Source organism: Etheostoma spectabile, unplaced genomic scaffold (genome assembly GCF_008692095.1).
Source record: "Etheostoma spectabile isolate EspeVRDwgs_2016 unplaced genomic scaffold, UIUC_Espe_1.0 scaffold00003399, whole genome shotgun sequence".
Taxonomy (NCBI): Eukaryota; Metazoa; Chordata; class Actinopteri; order Perciformes; family Percidae; genus Etheostoma; species Etheostoma spectabile.
Window position 1 is genome coordinate 1,165 of NW_022603022.1, and position 22,325 is coordinate 23,489.

Below are 22,325 nucleotides of genomic sequence, written 5' to 3' on the forward strand. Positions count from 1 at the left end.
AGACCAGATTGTCCACCATCGAGGACGTACTTCAAAATTTGCACGGCAAGCCATCTATCGAAGATGAACTATTCATAAAATGTTGTTGCAGACCCTGGATGGTGGACAGATCTGGCAACCAGATGGGGCAGATGGATCACACGACTCTGGACACTGTGACCCAAACATGGACCCTCTTGTTGTACCTGTTGATAACCGTTGGTATTTTTCTTCGCTGGGACTGTCGTTCCACTCAGCACAGTCTTGCCAAAGGGGGGGAACGGTTTGTGATGGGATTTAACATTTTCCAACACCACCTTGGATTTCGTGGGTCTAGGCGGAGTTGGTCGGACAGGGGCAGATGTTGGAGGTACTTTCTTCGGGATGGAAACCTTTTCAACCACAGTCTTCACAACTTTGCTCACCGTCGGTTTGACCAGAGGGACTTTGCGACCACAGTTTTAACTTTGGTGACCTCTTTGACCTCTGTCTTTACTTGAGTTTTTGCTGCTGCTGAAGCTTTGGTGGCCACACCTTTGTTGTTTTTGTAGGTACAGGTTTAGATGCTTTTGTAGGTTTAGGTGCCTTTGTAGCTTCTACTTTGGCAGCTGATTTAGCTGCACTGACCACAGTCTTTTCTACTTTAACAATTTTCTCAGTCTTTGCTTTGTAGTGGTTTCAATTTTTGCCTGGTTTGTAGCGCCATTACTAACGACTTTTTTTCTACCACAGCATTAATTTTGCCTTTGCCGTTAGCCTTTGCCTCACCATTGACTTTATTTCAGCTTTGCCATAATTTGACTTTAACCTCGGTGGTAGTTTTGCCATTTCCATTGCTTTCTTCTCTGCTGCAGCTTTTGCCATTGCTGTTTCCATTAGTCTTAGACACAACAGTTGATTTTCCATTTCCATTGGTTTTCTTTTCTGCTGAGGATTTTCCATTTCCATTGACTTTCTTCTCAGCTACAACCTTGCCATTGCCGTTTCCATTAACCTTGGCCTGAGCTGTAGGCTTGGCATCAGCTGTAGCTTTGCCATTGCTGCTCGTTTTTGTTACAGCTGGTTTTCCATTGCCATTGCTGTTGGCTTTAGCTGCACCATTTACTTTCTTCTCGGCAGCTGGTTTCCCATTGTCGTTCTTAGCTGGGCCGCCGTAGGCTTAGATTTAGCTGCTGCTGTTGGTTTGATCTTAGACAAAAGGATCTCTACTGCAGTGAGCTTAGCTTTGGATGGCTTGGCTGTGGCAGACTGGGAGCTTTGGTGGGCATGGCAACTTGACTACAGTTTGGATGGTCCAGTCTTGGCCGGCTTAGCTGGAGTGGGTTTTGGTTTGACAGGGGTGGATTTAGTTGGGGTTTGCTTTTCCATTGAACTCCTTCTTCTAATATCCGTGATTATTGTTTGGTTAAGATGTGTTTAGTATGTAAAGTTCATATTGACAAAAAGAGAGTAGAGGAAGACAAAGATTTATGGAAGGGTTGGGAGGGGATGAAAAGCACAAACAAGGGATGGACAGAAGGAGAGAGAAAGACAAGAGTGGATGTTTGAGAAACATGACATAAAGATGGCCAAGGCTTGGATGATTTACTGAGACTGTACAGGCATTACTGGATACAGCAGATGATTCATACAAGTTTAAAACAGTAAGTAAATACCACTGAAAAACTACCAGTATTCAAACAAATTGAAATCAACATTTTGAGAAATTTCACATTTTTGACCAAGTTATTTAGACGAGTGTTTGCTGGTCTCTCCAGTAATGCCATTCCCATATTAAATGACAAAGCAGCATCTTTGCGCTAATATGAACTGGAGCCTGTGGTTTGGCAGAGGCACTGAGTGTGTGGCTGGTCAGGTGAGCTGGTGCTAACACACACACACGCACACACACACACACACACACACACACACACACACACACACACACACACACACACACACACACACACACACACACACACACACCACACCACACACACCACACACATCTTAAGCACTGGCCTCTGTCTCTTCTCCCTCTTCTCTCTTCTCTCTCTCTCTCCTCTCTCTCTCCACACACACAACACACACACACACACACACACACACACACATTATAATGCATTGCAAGACAGGGAAGGTACTGCTGTTTAGCCATGTAAAGAAAGAGCGGTGATGCCAGGCAAGCATGCAAATGCATGTGAGTCACATAAAAACACAAAATGAAAACAACAGTTCACAGTTAATTCTCACTCTTCGTGCTACTATTAAGAAATTACATGCAAATTCATATCGTCAACAAACAAAAATGTCACCGTAAAACAGGCCACCACCATGAATATAAACTCTTCAAATATGCAATACAGAACACAATCAGACTCAAGGGAGGAATACTGTGGCATACATGCATGTCATATAAAGGTCAGCTTTACAACCAAGATGAAAATATGTGCATTGATATTCCCATGTTGACTGGAAAATTGGTATGGAAACTGATAACCCAGAAGTACAGTAGGTGCATGCGGTGATCCTCCAAGTCAATTAAGAAATCATGCAAGTATCAAGACAACACAGACACATGCCTTGGTCAAATAGCATTGCAAATGTTGCTGTTTTTTTTTTAAATGAACTGTTTAACTGGGTGGAGTTCATCATAAAAAATGAGGTGCAATCACAGTAAAGCATTTGAAAGTCAATTAATTAGGCACTTCTGTGATCAGCCACTTTGTGAAATTCCATCTATCTTGTTCACAATGAAATAAAAACAAAACATATTTACAAAGACAATTTGACCAAAATCAGGTAAAGAAAAGGCTACTCTGACATGTTCTTACATGTGTTTCCTATGCTAACTTGTATTGGCATCAAAGACAAATCACCCAATCATCATGTAATCCATTGGTTTGATATGGAAATTTCAGCAGATGCACAAATTAAAAAATCAGAGATGTTATCAAGTAACCTTTCTTAATAGTCTCAACAAATTCTTGTAGAGTCCATTATGTGATAGAAGACCTTTGTAACATCCCTATTTAAACATGAACGTGCTCTCCTTAGACAGGATATATGGAAGAGTAAAGTATAGAGAACTGAGTGGAAACGAATGTGAGGAAAAAGTGATCATGTGTGTATAACAACACAGCTGCACCTACACCACCCCAGTGCCCCCACTGGGCCACATCTGGACATACACATCCACACACACACAATATATCACAACATGTAAATGACACAAGGACAAAAAATCATAAGAAAGAAAGGCACTCCTGTGTGACGAAGTCAGTGGAAACGAGTTGGACGTGTGAGAGGTCAATGAGGATTACAGAAAAGGTGAAATGTGAATACAACAAAGGGGGTATGGAATGATGAGGGATGAGAGAGGCATATGGAATGCTAAAAATATTTTTTTTCACACTATAGGGAATATGGAATATAAATCTTGTTCACACAAATATTTAGCAAGCTAAATCTATATTATGAATTAGGCCACCGTTATTCATTTAAATCCTCTCTCTCATTCTCCTTCCCTTCCACAAACCCGCTCCTGTTTTCCCTCTCTCGTGCTCCCTCTTTACCTGTTGACTGGGGCCCCAGGTTGAGGAGAGGGGACGCAGAGGAGGGAATGCCTGTTGTTTCTCATAATAATAGGGGTATTCATGGTCATCCTGCTCCTCATCAAAGTACTGAGAGAGATTGGAAGGATTGAAAGATGGGAAAGATGGACGAAAGGATGGGTTGGCAGATGGAGATGAAAGCAAGAGGAATGAAACGAGAGGAATGCATGAAAAGGGAGAAAGTGGATTTCCAAATAGGAGGTGAACAGAGTTTGCAGAGAGCAAAGAGGGAAAAATATAGGCGAGAAGGGGTGAATGTTGGTGATAGACAGAGAGAGACAGCAAAGGAGATAATAAAATGCTTAGCTTTTATTTTTCCATTCAGCAGAGGAGTCTGTGCTGCTGTTTAAAAAGTGTTGATATTAGAATTGCCCATACACAGACAACCTTGATGAATGAGAAAACAGCAAAAAATAGAGCAACGGGTGAAGCCGATGAATAAAACCACACTGATTTATATTCATTCAGAAAGCAGTCATTTCAACAGGGTCAACATGACAGGGTTTGGGACACAAAGTACTGGAGCTCTGTGCAGTGACTGACACAAATATTGTATTGACTGATCCAGCATGCAGGCTTTAAAACAAAGATCATGTACTTTGGATGGATGAATGCGGATGAAAATCACCTGCTACTTTAGCTCTGTGACGCAGTTGATGTCAGGGAACTGTCTGCTCCCAAATATCAGTATGTTTTTGAGAGAAAAAAGGGAGGGAGAGCTTGCCAAGCTTACAATGTGCATATTATAATGTGCACAACCAGTCTCAGTAAGCAAAGAGGCTCCACCTTAAGCCATCTTCATGTCAAATGCTTATGTGTCTATATTTAACCAGAAAACCAATCAGAATTGAACTTCATTTGCATGTTTTATGTACTGAATACGTTCTCTTTCTTTCAATCCAGGGGAAGAAAATTGTGGAAAGACATGTGGGCTTGTATCATCCTCTTTCCCCTACCTTTCTGTGTTCCATTGCAGAAAAAAAGTCTAATCAACTGCTGAAATAATTCAAGTTTATCGAACGCAAAGTGTATTTAATGATGGAAATGTGCCCATTTTTAGAGATATAGTTGTGGAAAGGTATGAAATTGTAATGTCTCTGATTTTCTTTATTTACCTCAGGGACACACAGACCGAGGAGGAAAGTGGATGGATACAAACTGTTGACGGGGATGCGTGAGGAAGACAGAAAGGGAGAGCAGCACTTTGATGACATTATCAGATGACCCAAACTGAGACCTGAGGACTTTTTGTTCATTTTCAGAGGACTGGTGCATTTATATTGCCTTTGTTTTTACAAACTATCATGTGGTATAGCTTTCCTAACACAAATCATATTTTACTGACTAAATGTCTTTAGTCTTCTGAAAGATAAGATAAAACTGTATTTATCCTAAGGGAAATTGCAGGATGTTGATGAATCAGTGATTAAATAGGTTGATTTCATAACCCCTTGTGAAAGGAAAGCACACTAAGAGGAGCTTGAAGCAAACATGGGAAGACATGCTAACTCCGGACAGCAGGAATTTTAAGGACCTTTTATCTGAATTGTCTCAACTGACCCAGAATTATCAAATAAGTGACAGCCATGATAAAAAGCGGGACAAACTCTTTCAATTGTATGCATTTAGGATGCTTAAGTCCACTTCCAAACTCCTTTATTGTAGGAAGACCATCATTTAGAAAAGTGCCAATGAAAAGGAAAACAAAGTCCACAGATTCTGATTGGGCCTGCTTTATCGGAGCTACGGATGAGCCTACGGATGAGATGTCAGTCTTAGGTTATCGACTCTGTAATAGATGCTACTCAGTTGTCTAGTGAGTGCTATGGGATTTGTGTGAACAACTGAGACCTCATCCAACAGTAACCTTCATAATCGGTGAAAAAGTGTGAAGGAAATATAAAAGCCTACTGTAGTTAATGTAACCTGCAGGAAGAGTATTCAGGTTCATTGTTTGATAAACTTTGATAAAAACAGTTGATAAAATGTGTGCAGAGGACCCGATTCTGATGTCATACGTCTGTGGATGAACATGTGTTGTGGTGATGTTACTCACGTATGTGTTGGGGTCCTGAGCCTGGGTCTTGGGCAGTGGGGAGTCACAGTCAGGGCTGTAGTGTTCACAGAAGTCATAGGCAGCCTGGGGGTTGGAGGCGATCAGCAGTTGCTGGATGTCTCCCTGTTAGAAGATTAAAAAAACAGATCAACAAAAACCTGTACAGCTACATCATCTACAGTATTACAGCGTTCAATGAAAACTTCTAAAGCAGGGGTCTTCAACATTTTTTATGTAAAAAAAAACACTTAACTGAGAGTGAGATGGATCAGGGACACCCTACTACATATATTGTATAAAATTAAGTTGCATAATAAACCTACCATAACATGTCAGCAGACTAAAGGCTTTATACATACCCTTTTTGCAAAGAATACTAAGCTATTAAACTAGCCTCCTAATTGTTGGCATGATTTTATAAATCCTGTTTAATGTTAAACATACATTAAGTTCAATTAATCCTTTATTAATGTATCTGTGGATGGCTTTCTTAGTGACTACCTTACCTAGGGCAGCAAGCAGTGGGGATTTATTTATTTGCTAATAATATGTAGGATTCATGTTAAGACTTTAATACTACAATAATTTGGAGGCACCCCTGCATTAACTCTGAGGATCCCCTAGCAGTCCCAGACCCCCTACTGAACGTCCCTGTTCTACAGTATATTAAGTATTGATGTATTTCTAACTTGAATCGATGGTACCTTTTATGACTAGAACTTGCTACTACGAATTCAAAGACTCTTAACCAGTTATCAGCCTAGTTTGTAAAGCATAGTTTGTCCACACCTGGAAAACCTCCTCATCAAGCAGACGGGCACCGAAGACTGTGATGCCATTAGTGTCAACCACTGCGTTGTTGCCGCGGGGCAGAGCGCGGGTCATCTTCTTCTTGCAGTCCAGCAGCAGTGTCACATTTTTCTTTGAAACAGAGATAGCGATGCGATGCCACCTAGTGACAAGGAGGAGGAACAAAGGCGAATAAATGTGTACTGCGACTACAGGCCTGATTAGAAACGTATCAAACCAACCCTCAAATCAACTAACACACACACACACACACACACACACACACACACACACACATGCGCACACACACACACACACACACACACACAATTCCCAACTACTAACACCCACATGACCCCAAACATGTCTCAACCAGTCACAAACTGGTTGTTGCTGTTTACTGACTTGCCATCAGCCAGATTGACGCCTCTGAACAGTGGGTAGTCCTCGGGGGCTGGCTTGCCGTTCTGGTCCTCATACAGGAAAACAGGTGAGCGTCCCATTTCAATGCCCAGCTGCTGGATGCCCTGCTCGCTGTAGATGGAGAGGAGGAAAGCCTGGAGTCCAGCTTGGGCCTTAACTAGAGCCATGATGGAAAAATTCTCTGGGAATGGACCTGTTGATAAGAGAGGGATGGGAGGAGAGAGACAATACAAGACAGAAACAGGTAAGTTCATGAAGATGGGTCATTGCTCGACTAGTCCGTGGGTATTTCAGGACAGGAAGAAAATAAGAAAGAGGCAGTAATGGAGTAAAGAGCCTGAATAGAGCCTGTGCTGTAAGTTGGCTGATCTGGACCTTGCACCAACGCATGTATTTATCATGATAAAGATGGGAGACAGGAGGTGAAGGTAAAGAACGAGAAGGCAAAATAAACAGGTTTTAAAATAGTACAGATGAACAAGTGATGGCTGACAAAGGAAGAGACAGGGATAAGTATTGCAGTATGATAGATGGAGAAGAAAATGTGAAAATGACTCCAGTAAGGAGCTTAACGTGATTAAAGCAAGAGCATCTGTGCCAGGATCAACTGATTACAATGTCACAGTTAGTCCCATGTGAAGCTGACATAGATGATGATGGCACATAATAACAGGTGGGCAGAGCTGGAGAAGGATGGCTAAATGCTATGCCTCAGAAAATGAGTTGAACATCAGCTATGACTTTTGAGGATTTCTTAAAAACCACAAAAGTGCTACTTTCTCCTTTTCACTCCTTTATTCCACGGTGTCAGACGGTATTCTTAAGTTAATTTGTTATGGCTCTCCCAGTTTAACTCAGCTTGTGCACTGCAACACATAATTATACTTTATATCCATGAGCAATCTATCATGAGGCACCAAAGCCTCGCTAAACTCCAGAGAGCTAGATTTAAAATACCTCCAGACATGAGTTGCAACCTGTGTTTCTAATTATAGGTTTCTGCACTCTGGAATTCATCGTAAATAAGTTAAATATTAAGCCCATCCTAAAGTTCACTAGTGTAAAGTACAACATAGGAACATTAATATGTCTGAAAATACATACATGCACAAACTGTTTTGTTAAAATGACCAAGTTACTGAACAAAATAAAACTAAAATACATACTGTATAATCAAATTGTGACACTATGAGACCTACTATATTTAATCACAGCATGTAACAGCCTGAGGAAAAAACAGTTATTGAATTTCAATAGTTTTGTTTTTATTTCATCATGGTATACTATACAATGAAGTAACATGGATAGCCAACATTTGTTTCTCTTTTTGGCTCCGACACTGAACACACAAACCAGGCTAACAGGCTGGTTTATTTTTGTCTGTGAATAACTTAGTTTGTTATTCTATGTGGTGCTTTGGTTGTTTTTTTTGTGTGTGTGTGTGTGTGTGTGTGTGTGTGTGTGTGTGTGTGTGTGTGTGTTCTATATGTTTTGTATATAAATACATTTAATAGTCTGCACAAAGTTTTTTATGTCCCTTTTGTATGATGCACATTGTATGAAATGTGCTATAGAATTAAAGTTTGATTGATTAATTGGTTACTTATTTATATTGTACAACTTGTACTACTGATGTGGATATATTGTTCATAATTACAGTCTAACAATAAAGCTTCCTTTTTTAATTTGAAGATCAACAAAAGATTTAACTTTAGGTGTTTATAGTAACAGTGATCACGTAGCAAGCAGCCTCATCTTGTCATAAAACTGGCAGTCCCGACTAGCTAAAGCCTACCTGAGAAGAGCTGCTTTGTGGGGGCAGAGATCTGGGCCTTCTTGGAGATGCGGTATGCATGGTCGGGGGTGCCTGAGCGACGGGATGTGCAGAAGCCGGGGACCTTTTTTACGCCCTCGGGGAGAGAGGGAACCTGCAGAGCCCGCAACACATCCACTGGGTCTGAGGAAGAGAGGAGGAGAAGAAAATGGGCATTACAACTCATTAGCATAGTTGTTCTGTGCGTGACAGAGCAACTCAGTTTATTAAGTAAACAAGTGAACTTTCAAAGCTGAAACTTTAATTCCCAGCAATGATCAGTGAATTACACACAATTATCACTTCAACATCTAACTTTGAGTCCTGCTTTCTCTGGACAGAGCATGTCATTCTCCAGTTTTTCATTAGTCACTCTCTGTGGATTTAGAGGTGCATGTACAGTCCAGAATATCTGCGATGTCTACATTGATGGAAATAAATATCTACTGCAGCTCTACTTTATGAGTTAAACAGATAGGCCGGTGTATTTTTTTTTTAATGTATTAATGAGACTACAGCAGGCATTAATATATTCTGACGTCTTCCACAGCAGCTTTTCAGAAGGCCCACGGTCTTACAGGCTGTTTGGAAATCAATGTAAAGGTAGAAACCTTTTAAAGCGTACTCCTATACTTGTTCCAATGTTGCTGAATCCAAAGTAGAGGACAGTTTTATCTTTCACTGCAGCCATTCTTTGCAGCTGCAGAGACCTAACTTTGCCCAGAGGATCAAAAAAGTTAATCTGGCAAGTAATCTTAAATGTTCTTGCAGCACTAATGCGATTTAGGAGCAGGTACAGGTGATGTCCACAATGGCTACCACTGTACATATAGGTATAACATAACAAAGGCAGCACTGTGTCCGAGCAAATGGGACAGAGTCCAAGTCACATACATGAACCTCTGCAGGGCGGGTACAGTAAAGCTCAGTCTAAAGCAGAGCAGAGACAGTTCTCTCTATTCTGCTCACATTTATCAAGCAACTAGAATAAGTGGCTGTTGATGTGAAAGTGCTGAGTCAGATGAATATGAGGATACACATGACATGCACCAACACAAAAGTCACAGGTACACACACCCACAGACACACAAATACATCCTAACATCACATGCATGAATACAAATGCACACACACAAACACTGTACCCCCAGTTTCACATCTTGTCTCCACTTTCACATGCTGAGGTCTGTTTCTTCACCCTCCGTCTGCACTGTGGTTTGCCTTGTTGGCTTTCTCACATTGCTGAAAGGCACTGCGTCAGTCTGTGTGTTTCAGTTTGAAAAGCATGGCTTTATCTTCTGGGAGTCAGGGTTTGATTACCTTTAAGGCAACATTTCTTTTAATATAATGAATTTCCTTACATGAGATACTAAACAGCAGGAACTTAAATGTTGCAATTCTACAAAGATAGTAGGAAATTCCACAGTCACAGTCCTGCCATAAGCATCCATAAAAAATAAATTAAAAAAAAGCAGTGCTACCTGATGTTAAATACTCAGTGTTAGCTCCATGCCTCTTAACTGTTTTGGAAGCAAACACATTGAATTAACTAATAATCTTAAACATAATTTACAGTTAGTTTGACTCATGTCAGCACTAATTTCACCACAGTAGGCATCACATTTTAATAGGGTGGATGTGTAATTAATCACATGAGTTAACTTGTACCTTCTTGTTACAGAACAGTGTTACTCAGTCTTGTCCAAGTCATGCTTTTTGAGATAATTGGTTATTTAAAAAATTGGTTGTTCAACGTGTTTCTGTTGAAATGATCATTCTGTTATTGCTCTGCTTGCCACACTTTCTTTGTTTAACTTTCCCCCAAGATGCCGAGCTGCTGTGTACCCTGCCGTCTAATACAAGTGGAATGACAAATAGGCATGACACAAATTCTGCCAAGGTTTGAAAACAGAAGGTTTGCATTTACTTTAAAACTATTTTGCAGCCTGGGAACCCACATTGTACTTAATTATAAAATCTATCTTAGACAGTTACAACATCCTGATGGGACCCGTGTGTTTTTGAAGTGAGGCAGCTACAAAGTTACACTGTGCAACAACACCCAGTATTCACATTTTCCTGAACTCCGTTATCCTCCCTTACTTCTGGCTAGCATTCTTGTGTTTGAGGTGCACCAGAGAGCTAACTTTGCTTTTAACAGCCAATTAAATTCATTTACAGCCAGCCCTGGTGTAGCACTTCTCATAATAAACTTATGGTGGCAGTGATGCATTGCCTGTATAAAAAAAAACTACAACTCTGATGGAAAGATAACAACCAAGACCTCCTGCAATGCAGTCTGTAAATTTGTACGTTTGGATTTGTGTTCATTTAACAGTCACCTTAATCAACTATTATTATATGTACGCAGATAATAATAATAATAACAATGATGATGATGATAATAATAATAATAATAATAATAATAATACATAAAATTTATATAGCGCTTTTCTCAAACTCAAAGTTGCTTTACAAGGCAGGTAGACATTATGTAATCACACACCTCAGCATGTTGTAAAAGTACAACAGCGCATGGAACAGCATGGCCTTAACACAATGAGGGTGCCCATCCCCATTTGGGCCACTACTGCTAAATATATCACCTACTGGTACAGTAAGGAGCTGTAAAGTGCAAAGCCACAGATGGATGCAGCTTATGCACTACTCTTATTTAACTACAGTGTGTCAGCTGGAGGCCCAGCTGTCCATCAAAAATGGAACAATAGTTTGCGCACGTACGTACATTTACATTAATCTGCAGACTCTTCTCGTCAAAGTTATCACAGCCACTTATGATGCTCTGGTGGGATGATTCCTTGTGTTTGTCCTAAAACTCTCACTGATCCCGTCAGTGGGATGTGTGTTTAGGTGACACCTAGTGTCTCAGAGTTAACAGTTAGTCAAATGGGCCAACAGATGGTAATATTTAGTCAGACAGAGCAAATGGTGCGTTGATATTGCCTCTGGGTGTCTAGACCACAGTCTATTAACGTCACTCTGCACCAGGAAGAGAAAGAGGCAGAGAAAGGGGGGTTAGAGGAAGACATGAAGTGAAGAAGGAGGCGAAAAAGAGAAGGATGTATAAACCTTATGTAAGGAGGATGGAAAGCTTGAGTTAGATTGAGTGATATCACAATGCTACATAAACCATCCAAACCAGAAACTTCCCTGAGAAGGTGAAAATGATTAGTCAGTGAAAGTGGAAAAGTGAGACAGGTGAAAACAGAAACAAAGACAAATATGAAGAGGAAAAACACAATTTTCCCAGATGCCATGCGTTTCAAGACTTTTGCACATCTGCACAGGAATGCTGGGAATGAGAAAGCGGTGGAGGGTTAAAAGGAGGGAGGGCAGAGAGAGGAAGAAGGAGGGAGAGAGTGGTTCAGGCAAAGGTGGAGTGTATGTGTGTATATTTTGGGGGGTCAGGCAGTGACAGTAGACAGCGTGGTTCTGTGATGGCAGGATACTGGATCAGATTGCAGCCTTAGCTCCCCCAGTACCCCCAGTACAATGTGCCGCTCTGTTCCCCGCTGCCTGCCCAGCTCACATATGCAGCCAGGGCCCTTCCTGCCTGGAGGACCACAATCACGACAAAAACACACCCACAAAAATAACACACAGGGCTACAGAGGTAAATACCCTCACACAGCCCAGGCAGGGCAAACTGCACCAACACACCTTGTGAGACGAGAAGTGGCAAATATGAAACTAGACAAGGTAGAAAAACAGAAAGCCAAGGGAATAAACTCTCTCTTTACTTTCTTTCTTCTCCCTCTTCCCACTCCATCAGTCTTTCTTACCATAAGCGGTCACAGATGGCTGCAGCCTTTTGATGTAAACGCTGGCCAATTACACACTGCTGTCATTAAGACGGGAAACAGGGCTCCCAGACACGTGAGGGCAGTTACAACCAACGCTGTAGGTAAAGATCACAGTAGCCTGAACAGTTATCCCGACTGACAGCTGCACGGATTGAAATGAAAATGGCAATTTTCAGTTCAAATAACACTGATAATAGAACATTAAATATTGCTTTAATAAAGTCATGAAGTTACAATATGAAGTTGAGGCTCAATAAATACCAACATGTCAGACATTTAGAAACTGGCTTGACTTCACTGAACCCAAGATAATTTCTTAGGCAAAATATTTGGATTCAGTGTTTAATCTTTTCATTAAAACAGTATATAAATCCCTGAAAGGAATGTTGAATAATCTGAAATAATGATATGCTGTTTGGAGTATAAAAGGAGCACTGTGGTAAATGTGCAGGTGCCCCAGTGCTGAAACAACCATATCACTGTTATACTCTAACCCACAGACTTCCATACATCCACAACTGACCAAACCTGCAGACCACCAGCTTAATACGACCTGATAGAAAACACATGTGATACCCCGGTTAGAAGGCACACTGCGAAATGAGGTATACTGCTAAAGCTGCAATATTCTTCAGCACCGTTTGAATTACTGTAGTTCACCTCAGCCGCCACTAGATAGAGCTAAAAGAGATTTAATTAACTTGGTGACAGGCTTCCCTGTAAAGAGAGCATACAGTCAGACTCTGTTGAAAGGCTTGAACACACACACACACACACACACACACACACACACACACACACACACACACACACACACACACACACACACACACACACACACACCACACACAGGACTGTGAGAAAAGCAATGCTAATGCTTACTGAAGTAACTTTGCAGAGTGTGTATATTCTGTCAGCTAACAGGGTAAACGACTCAACTAACAGATCACACACACACCTCTTCTGTCTGGACACATTTATTAGACCCTGCACATGACAAATCAGCTAAGATGCAGTAAAAGGATTCAGCTTGTTGGGTTTCTCATAAAGCCAACGTGAAACACTGAACAACCCCAAATTCCTAAATAGTAGTAATAATAGATTCCTGTGATGGGTCGCATATAATAATCATATTCCATCCTTTTTGTATACCTGATTATTATTTAGGCCGGGGCCTATCATGACATGCATTGAGTCAGAGGCAGAGTACACTTAGCCTAAGCTCAAAAAAAGGAAAAAAGTGAATTCTGGGTGATTTAAATATTAAGACTATGCTTTTAAGTTGAAACCGGAGTATGTCATGAACACACGCAGCCATCTCGGTCCCCTGAGCCCGGGGTCATCATACTACTTCATGCTTGTGTGAGGTGACAACTGAGAACCTTTATTTCCTCTCCTGGGCTTCCAGCCTTAGATGCTCTGTGTAACTATTTCTAAGTGTGCATATGTATGTGTGTCCTTTCTTCTTTTAGTACAGCTGTGCCAAATACCAGACACACACTCCAGCTGACATGTTGACCCCTCACCTCTCACCTTTACACAACGACCACAGTGTTAAGACACACAGAGCAAGAGGGATGTGCAATATTTTGACCACAGATTAACACACATGGATGCACAAATTTATCTGACCACCAAATTGATGGCTGGCTCTTTTCAGGAACCTGATATGAGAAACACATGAACATAAGTTCTCTAGCATCATACATTACAAAAAGTTACATACAAAACTAATTTTGGAAACTGAAAAGCATAAACTAAGCTCCAGTTGTTTCTCAATCACCAGCTGTGTCCTCATCCACCCAGCTGACCACGACGGCTAGGCGTATATGCTACTGTAGGTTATAATTTTCATCATGGTGCTCTGTAGTTACGATTTATTTATAATGGCTTGTGTACACAGACAGAAAATCCATTATGAGAACTTTACATTATGTATATGGTATAAAAATAAGAATTTGGTTTGTCAATGTGGTGTTAATTGTCATGTATCCATATGACTGTGTCTGGTCAGCTGCACTGAAAGGAAAAAGACCAATACAGATCTATTCTTTGTGTCATATGAATGTACTGTAGGTAAATCCTGACCTAGGTGTGAGAGGAAAGGGGAGTGGAAGCAGATTATCAGTGAGGTGACCCTGCCATCATGGATGTTTCAATGGGTCCACCTGTAATACCAGTGGACTCAATAGCAAATACAAAACTTGAGGATTTGATAGTTAAAGGACACAAGAACAAAGTTGGAAGTTCAAAACAGATTGGAATATAAACATTAAATAACAACTTCAGCAATTCAAACCCAAATGGTGCTGCATGTAACGAGGGATTTCAATTAATGATGATAATTACAACGTCTACATTCAATAAAAGTCTTAAAAACAGTGAAATAATCAAAGTAAAGTATGCAGACAGCAGTGTTATTGAGGAGAAAGGAGATTCCAAAATTCTAGTGAGTTCTAGGGAGATCTCAAATGTTGTGGGCGGGGCTAAGTTCGGCTGGCATCCAGGCCAGTCAAACACCATTTTTGAATAGAATCTAACAGCATCTTTGTCCCTACAACAAAACAATTTTAAAGAATGTTGCAGGCACTATCTACAAGAATAGAGAACTTGAAAAATCTAAATTTTGCTGAATGCAGGGAAGTTTTTGGTTTTGGTTTTACTTGTTGGGGGGAGCTTTCAGAAAGGACACACAACTTAAAGGAAAACGGAACATTATTCATCACAATGAAACAAAAAATGCCATCAAGTCACGTAGTATAGATTCACCAAACCTGCATTTCAGGTTTAATCCTTCATCAAAGAACATCTCTATTGCAAGAGTATTCTTTTTTGCTGCTAACAAGATCAATACTTGATCTTTGTATCGTGCTTTTAGCTTTCTACACCTGCCACTATCTGCCCTAGTTTATTAGGGTCAGTACTAATGAATTCCCCATTCCCTCTGTGTGGTTTTTCCGTCACTACAGTTCTGTGCCAAAATTAACTGTGTCGCAGTCTTTCATCATTCCCTCCATTGAGGAGCTGGTGCCAGCATATGCCCAAGCCCTCTACTGTCCCCTGTGTATTATGTGGTCTGTGTGTGTGTGTGTGTGTGCTGCGCTGATGCTGCCAACGTGTATCGTGCTGGAGTCTCGTGTGGTTTCAGGGCTGCAGGCCACAGTCTTAGTTTGAACCTGAGGATGGATACTGACACCACAAGGCCTACATGGGACCACAGGGCCCTGACCAGGAGACAGTCAGTGGTTCTCTGTACCATACGATCACACAGGGCAGACAGACAGCGACGGCACAAATTAGAAACCCATTGATGTGGCTGTGCCGGATGGTCAGACTGCACAGCTCAGCTCTGACTGCACTTAGTTTAGCAGATGTTACACTACACTGTTACACAGCGTCACTGTAACTTTGTTTAGGCTCAACTGATATCACGTTTTACTGCTGACATTATAATTGATGTAAAGCTGCCAATAGTTGAGATTGCACAAACTGGACCATTTTAAAGAAAAACAAAAATGATATCCCACGAAGTTTTTTATGACATGTTTTATAAACCCAAGCCAATATATTTATATATCTAATAACAGTGATCAATGGTATCTGACTACCTACATTAATCTCAGAGTCTAGCCAGAGTTGACAAGCCTGACTTATAATAAACAGAAGTGTAACAGCAGTGGGCCCGCATCACATAATAATCATCATCACTGTCTATAGCTACATCTTTGTAGTGTGGAAATCCCCACATCAGAAATCTACACTACATTCCAGAGATCTTTATAGATGTAATTTAGCTGGGAAAAACCAAGTGTGAGGAGATGGTGGGATACACTGCACTGTGTGAAATAGATAAACACAGAAAATAAATACTAGAAATCCTGTTGTTCTTTTACTGAATATCCGCTTTGGTTGCTGCACTTATGCCACCAACCCTTACTAATGAAGGTCCATTGCATAGTTAGAATGATTGATCCATATCTGTAGGTTAGTAAGAGCACAGTAAACAGCTAGGTTGGCAATGCTTGCAGGATATAAAATAAATTTGTCCTTTTCCCCCTGTAACTTGATCCCAATGCATTCTGGGATGGGCTACAGTCTGCTTGTGAGCCTAATCAGAAAGTAACAGGTATGGAAAAAGACTAAAGAAATGTTGTATGCTACTTATACTACTGGATAATTGGGGATAGAGGCATTAGGCCACTTCAGATAGTCCCACATAAATTGTGAAATACATACTTATGTCTTTTAACATATGATAGACTGAATTGTGGAACTTACTGCTCATCCCATTTTAAGAACACAACTTTCTCAAACCGACATTTAAAACTATTTTCAAATGGATAAACTGTATTGATGCCTGGAAAAGAGATGTACATTAACAGTACATGCAAAAGCACACCGCTGGTCTCCGCACCCTCCTACACTGACATCCTAGAAGCAGCGAAATAACAGTGACTGGGAATAGCATCGTATACAGGCAACCTGTCATTATAAAGTTGGCCCACTCTCCTACCATACTTGTACATCTTCTGCTAAAACAGAATGCCTTGGAGGAACGACGCCTATCTATCCACCACCCACACACACACACACACACACACACACACACACACACACACACACACACACACACACACACACACACACACACACACACACACACACAACACTAAATCATCACCTTTAAAACTAAAAAGGAAGGAAGATCTATCTTCTGCTCACTGTGTTTCCTGAAGTCTGCAGTGCTAATGTTGGTTTGTCTGAGAAAGGCTTTTTACAAGTTTCCAGTTTGAGGGAATGTTATGGTTTGGAACCAAGGCCTCAGAAGTTTTTTATGTGTATCTCAACATTGACTTTAGTGCGTTTTGATTTTATAACCACAGTCTGGGTCTTATCTGTCCGTGCAAATAATGCAATTTATCTGTGGATAAGGTGATTGAGAGACTGAGAATGTTGGTGAGTGTGTCTAGCGTACAGTCACTGGCCAAAAAGATACTTAAATGTAAATGGGCTGTTCTTATATAGCACCTTTCTAAACGACTACTCAAAGCGCTTTTACATAGTTCAGGAACCATTCATACACTGTGGCCGAGGCTGCCGTACAAGGTGCCACCTGCTCATCAGATAAACACTCACACACATTTACACACCCATGGCGCAGCATCGGGGGCAACTCAGTGTCTTGCCCAAGGACACTTCGACGTGGGACTGCAGGGCCAGGGATCAAACTGTCAACCTTCGGATTGGCAGGCCAATGAGCCACAGCTGCCTGGTACTACTGTACTGGTAATACTTAAGCCTCTCAACAGTGGCTCTGAAAAGGAAGAGTTCATTTTTGTAGGCTTCAAACCAGCAGATACACAGAGATGTGTTGAATGTGATAAGGAAATGTCAGAAATGTGAACTAATCTATTTTACAGGCATCAGTAAACTAAGCCTAAAGCTGTGCCAGTATGCACATATCCAGCTGTCCACTTTGTTAATAGTCTGGAAGCTGGATGACAATAATGATATGCTAACCTGCTTTAAGAAAATAAAACAGAACACTTTGATAGATGGGGGCGTCTATCAATGTCCTCCCAGGTGGTGTTCCACTACCAACGTAGCAATCTTACATTACTCATGGTTAAGTTTAGGGTTGAGCTGTGTCTGCAGTGTGGTTTGTCAATCTTGGCAAAGGAGGCAGAATTTAAATGCAGAATGAGAGTAAGCTCTGAATGGCAAAAAAAAGTCTGGTCAGCCAGCTGAATGTTTGGTGATATGCCCGGTCTATCTGCATCACCCAAATCTAATTTTGAGAAAGTCAGTCAGTCAGATTAATAAATTAAAAAGTCAAATGCCAGTTCCCACCCACCAAGATTATTTGAGAACTACATGGCTGACTAGTTCAATCTTGTTATTGGTGACATCTCATAGTTCTTCATCTAAATATGCACTAAATGATCAAACTGGACACATAAAACAAAAGCCGACAGAATGTATGTGGATCACCAGAGCCACAGGGTTCATGGGAAAATGATGACAAAGCAAAGGAAAAACCAAAGGGACAAGGTTAAAGCTGCCAGACTGGGTCACATGTGACCAACAGAAGCCTGGAATACCACACACTTCCATACAGTCACAGGAATGAGCTGTCAAAAGCCTGCTCCACCGCCACACATAGTAGCTCCATTCACCAGCAGAGAGAGAGAGAAAGAGAGAGAAAGAGAGAGAGAGAGAGAGAGAGAGGGGTTAAGATATGTTTAGCCAAACTGAAACAGACTGCCCATTGAGGAGCGCTGTGCTTTGAAATGAGGTTGAGGAACATCCATGTCAAGAAAATATTGCCCTGTGATTTTCTCCTCCTTTGAACAAAACTCTGCTTTCATGCCTTTCTAGGCCTACTGCTCTCTGGGAGCCTCATCCATCCCTCCTCCCGTTTTTCTAGTCTTCATTCTCCCTGGGAACAGAGAATAAACATTAAAGATCCTGACCGCTTTCTTCTCTAAAACGGTCGTTCACTGCCTGGGTGGGGCGCTGCTATAGTTTACACTAACATCTGTGATGTTGCACCGCACAGGAGCGCGCAAACAGCGGCACCGCGCAGTGCGTCTGGCCAACTCCACTGTGAGCGCCCACGGGACGCTGCGTGCCTGTGCTGTGCACGCAATAACCAAGCACGCGCTAACAGGTAAAAGGAGTGTTGTATTTGCGTCACTCTGACATTATCACTGGGTCAGGTGATTAAAATGCGTTTCTATAAGCAAACGAACGCCTCCGCGAGTCTATAAGCATCCTTTAACATGAGAAATACAATCTGCACGAGGTGTAGCACACAGAGGCACATTCACATTGATGTGGTTTACATTTCCACACCCTGAACTGCGAAAAAAACATCTATAGCATACAGACGCATATATGCACAAACAGAACTGTACAAAGCGCACATAGACACGGAGACACGGAGACACTGGTTGCTTTCACTTCCAAACCCATATGCGCGAGCTGCTGCGCCTCATAATAACCTATTCATAAAAAGCAAAAAATGTCTCAGGCTTCCGCCTCCAAAATACACACGGGAGACGACGGGAAGGTGCAATCGCCTCTCGCAATCTGAAATTGGAAACGGGGCCAAAGAATACTCTGGAGGAGACCAATGTATGTTACAAAGCCCCCTTGGTCCGTAAAGTGCCTCAGCAAGTTCTACAAACGAAGAATAAAGAGCCATTGATCTACCTGTCCGCTGAAACTTAAAGCGAATTTATTTCTCTAAAAAAAAATACTTTGTGTAAAGCAAACCTGCTTTCGTGTTTCTGATCATAATCTGTGTGTCTCAGCCAAAGGAGTCAAACTTCGCTTATCATATAGCCTAAAAATAGTTAGAAAAAATATTTTCCAACTAGCTTCCACTGAGCGAAATCACAATTTAAAATGTTAATTACCCTAAAACCTCACATCAAACATCACAATTTAAGTCGTGCTGCACTTAAAACAATAATCATGAATGCATTGCTCTTTAATTTGATTTCATTGGCGCGTGCCATTCTGCATCCAAAGTCTTCAGTCAAATCAGATCTGATCTGGACTCAATGGAGACGCTGTGTAAAAAATGACCCAGGACGACTAGCGGTCCGTCAGGGAACTGCAGCGCATACAGATCATTCCTTTTAGGCGAAGTGATCTAAACTGCGCGGAGTGAAAGATAACACAGCCATGGGAGTGAAGGAGGAAGGACAAGAACGTAAAACCATAAAGTAAAATAATACTTATAAATTTAGACTGGGAAAATGTTCGCAATCAAACCCAGCTTGGTTTCTTAATATGATTCGACGTATCTGTGTTATAAGGAACACAAACATAGAATGTTGTTCTTCAGTAGGAAAAACGCAAAATCAACTTTCCATGAATGCTCATTGTGACGTGCCACAAACGTCCTACAGAAATCCCTCCTCCCTGCACAACCATAGGCAGTGATGGATAGGCTGGTGCACAGGCTGAGCTGGTAAACATTCAGCCAACAGCCCGTATCCACAGCCCAGTTTACTCACAGACCAATGTCCAGTTACAATTAAAAAAATTCATAAACGGGATGTTTAGTCAAGAAAACTTCCCCAAAAGCAAGGGAAGCAGCTCTTTGCACCGTCCTACCCCATGCCCCCTGCGGATAACGGGCTAATGAAGTGCGTAAAATGAGCCCCATCCTGTTAAAACTAAACGGGCTTCTAAGTAGTGAAAGAGAACTTATAGGAAAGTAATAAAAGATGAAGTCAGCAGCAGGCAAGTTGTTCAAAATGACAAAAAAAGCACCTGAAGGCTTGAGATCAGCGGCTATTTGCAACACTTAGCGAGGTGACACCTGTCAGCAGGCTGCAGGCTGCGTGCAATGCGCACACGCAGAGGGACAGTCGAGGATGAGATGTCCAAAGAAGTGAAAAAAACCGTTTGTCTAAAACGTAATAACGCGTGTGTATGTTTTCATGCAGCAAAAAGCTAATTATTTGCTTTTATAACGCCTCTACTCAGTGGCTGATAGTGACCGAGTGTCCATTATCGGACAGGGTTTGTTAAGGCTAGCGAGAATTCAGCTACCCGATTAAAAAGACAACTAGTTTTTTAGTACAAACACAAAAGAACAATCAGATTGATTAAACATGTGTTTTATGGGATGGGCCTTTAGAGAGACGGCGCCTAAAATATAGCTAAATTATCGGACATCCCTTATTCGTACTTCCCATCTAACTTCTGTTAATTACCAAATGGTCGGTACAATGTCACAGTCACATAAGGCCTTTAGGAACAAGTCAGAAAACACAAGTCGCCCTGGGATGCTTTAAGAGTCTGACTGAAAATAAGCAGAGATAGGCTACAATGTGCAGGTGTCGACGCAAAAAAACAAACAATATTTAGATAGGATATTAGGATAGTGTTGGTCCATTGCTGTTGGACATGGTTGACATGACAACATTTCGTGGATAAAATGAAAAAGCACGCAGGTGCGCAAGTGTCCGATAATGGATGAAGTATACATTAATTACGCACAGTAAATCCAGACAGCGAGGAGTAAAGTCGCCTAAAGATGGTCAAATAATACGACCATTTCTCGTTTAACAAGCACAATGAACATCAAAACTGTTAATAAGAGAACCCGTCTTACCTGCCCGAACCACGGTCGTTTGGCACACGGCGAGCGCCACGAGTACCAAGGCAAAGGATGAGAAGTCCATGCGCCATGGTCTCCGTTTCTTACGGAAGGGACAATCTCCGGTATCCATAGTGTTGCAGTAGTTTGCCGGTCTGGTTGAGCTGTAAATGTAGGATATGATGGAAGTTATCCGCTCACAGAAAGCCAGCCGACGAGAGGGACCCGACTGACCCTTCTGCGAGGCAACAGACAACAAGGCACGCCTCTGGAGACGTCTCTGCCTCTCCCGGAGACTTTCCTTAATGAGGGACCTATGTATGCCTATCTTAATGCACAAAACCTAAACACTAAAGGGGGTTTGGGGTGAATAAATATCTTTTATTTTAACGTTTAACCCCTTAGTGCTGAAGCCCCATTGAGTCAGACTGGGTACGAGTACCCAAAGTGGAGAGAGCAGCAGAGAGAGATCTGGAATCACGCTCTCTCTCTCCCCCTTCTCTTTCTTTTCCTCTTCCCTTCTTTACTTACACACTTACTCCCACGAAGAGTGAGAACGCGTGTGATGGGGGAGGGGGGGGGGAGAGAGAGAGAGAGAGAGAGAGAGAGAGAGAGAGAGAGAGAGAGAGAGAGAGAGAGAGATGGCTAAATGAGAGAGAGGGCGTGCGTAATTGCGCCCTGGGCATATACGTTGAAGGAGGTGTAAGGAGGAACGTCTGAAATTATGAAC

At 41.6% G+C, this 22,325-nt stretch overlaps 1 protein-coding gene across 1 annotated transcript; it reads right to left on the minus strand.

The window, feature by feature from the left end:
- Nucleotides 1-1,324: 1,324 nt before the first annotated feature.
- On the minus strand, nucleotides 1,325-22,092 carry LOC116676531 (collagen alpha-1(XI) chain-like). The gene is made up of 6 exons (XM_032507574.1): nucleotides 21,611-22,092; nucleotides 8,636-8,797; nucleotides 6,823-7,033; nucleotides 6,418-6,580; nucleotides 5,629-5,751; nucleotides 1,325-1,360 (listed from the first exon to the last, which is right to left on the minus strand). Exons 1-6 carry the CDS (start codon nucleotides 21,726-21,728, stop codon nucleotides 1,325-1,327), a joined length of 813 nt encoding a protein of 270 aa, XP_032363465.1. The 5' UTR covers nucleotides 21,729-22,092.
- Between the last annotated feature and the right edge of the window lie 233 nt (nucleotides 22,093-22,325).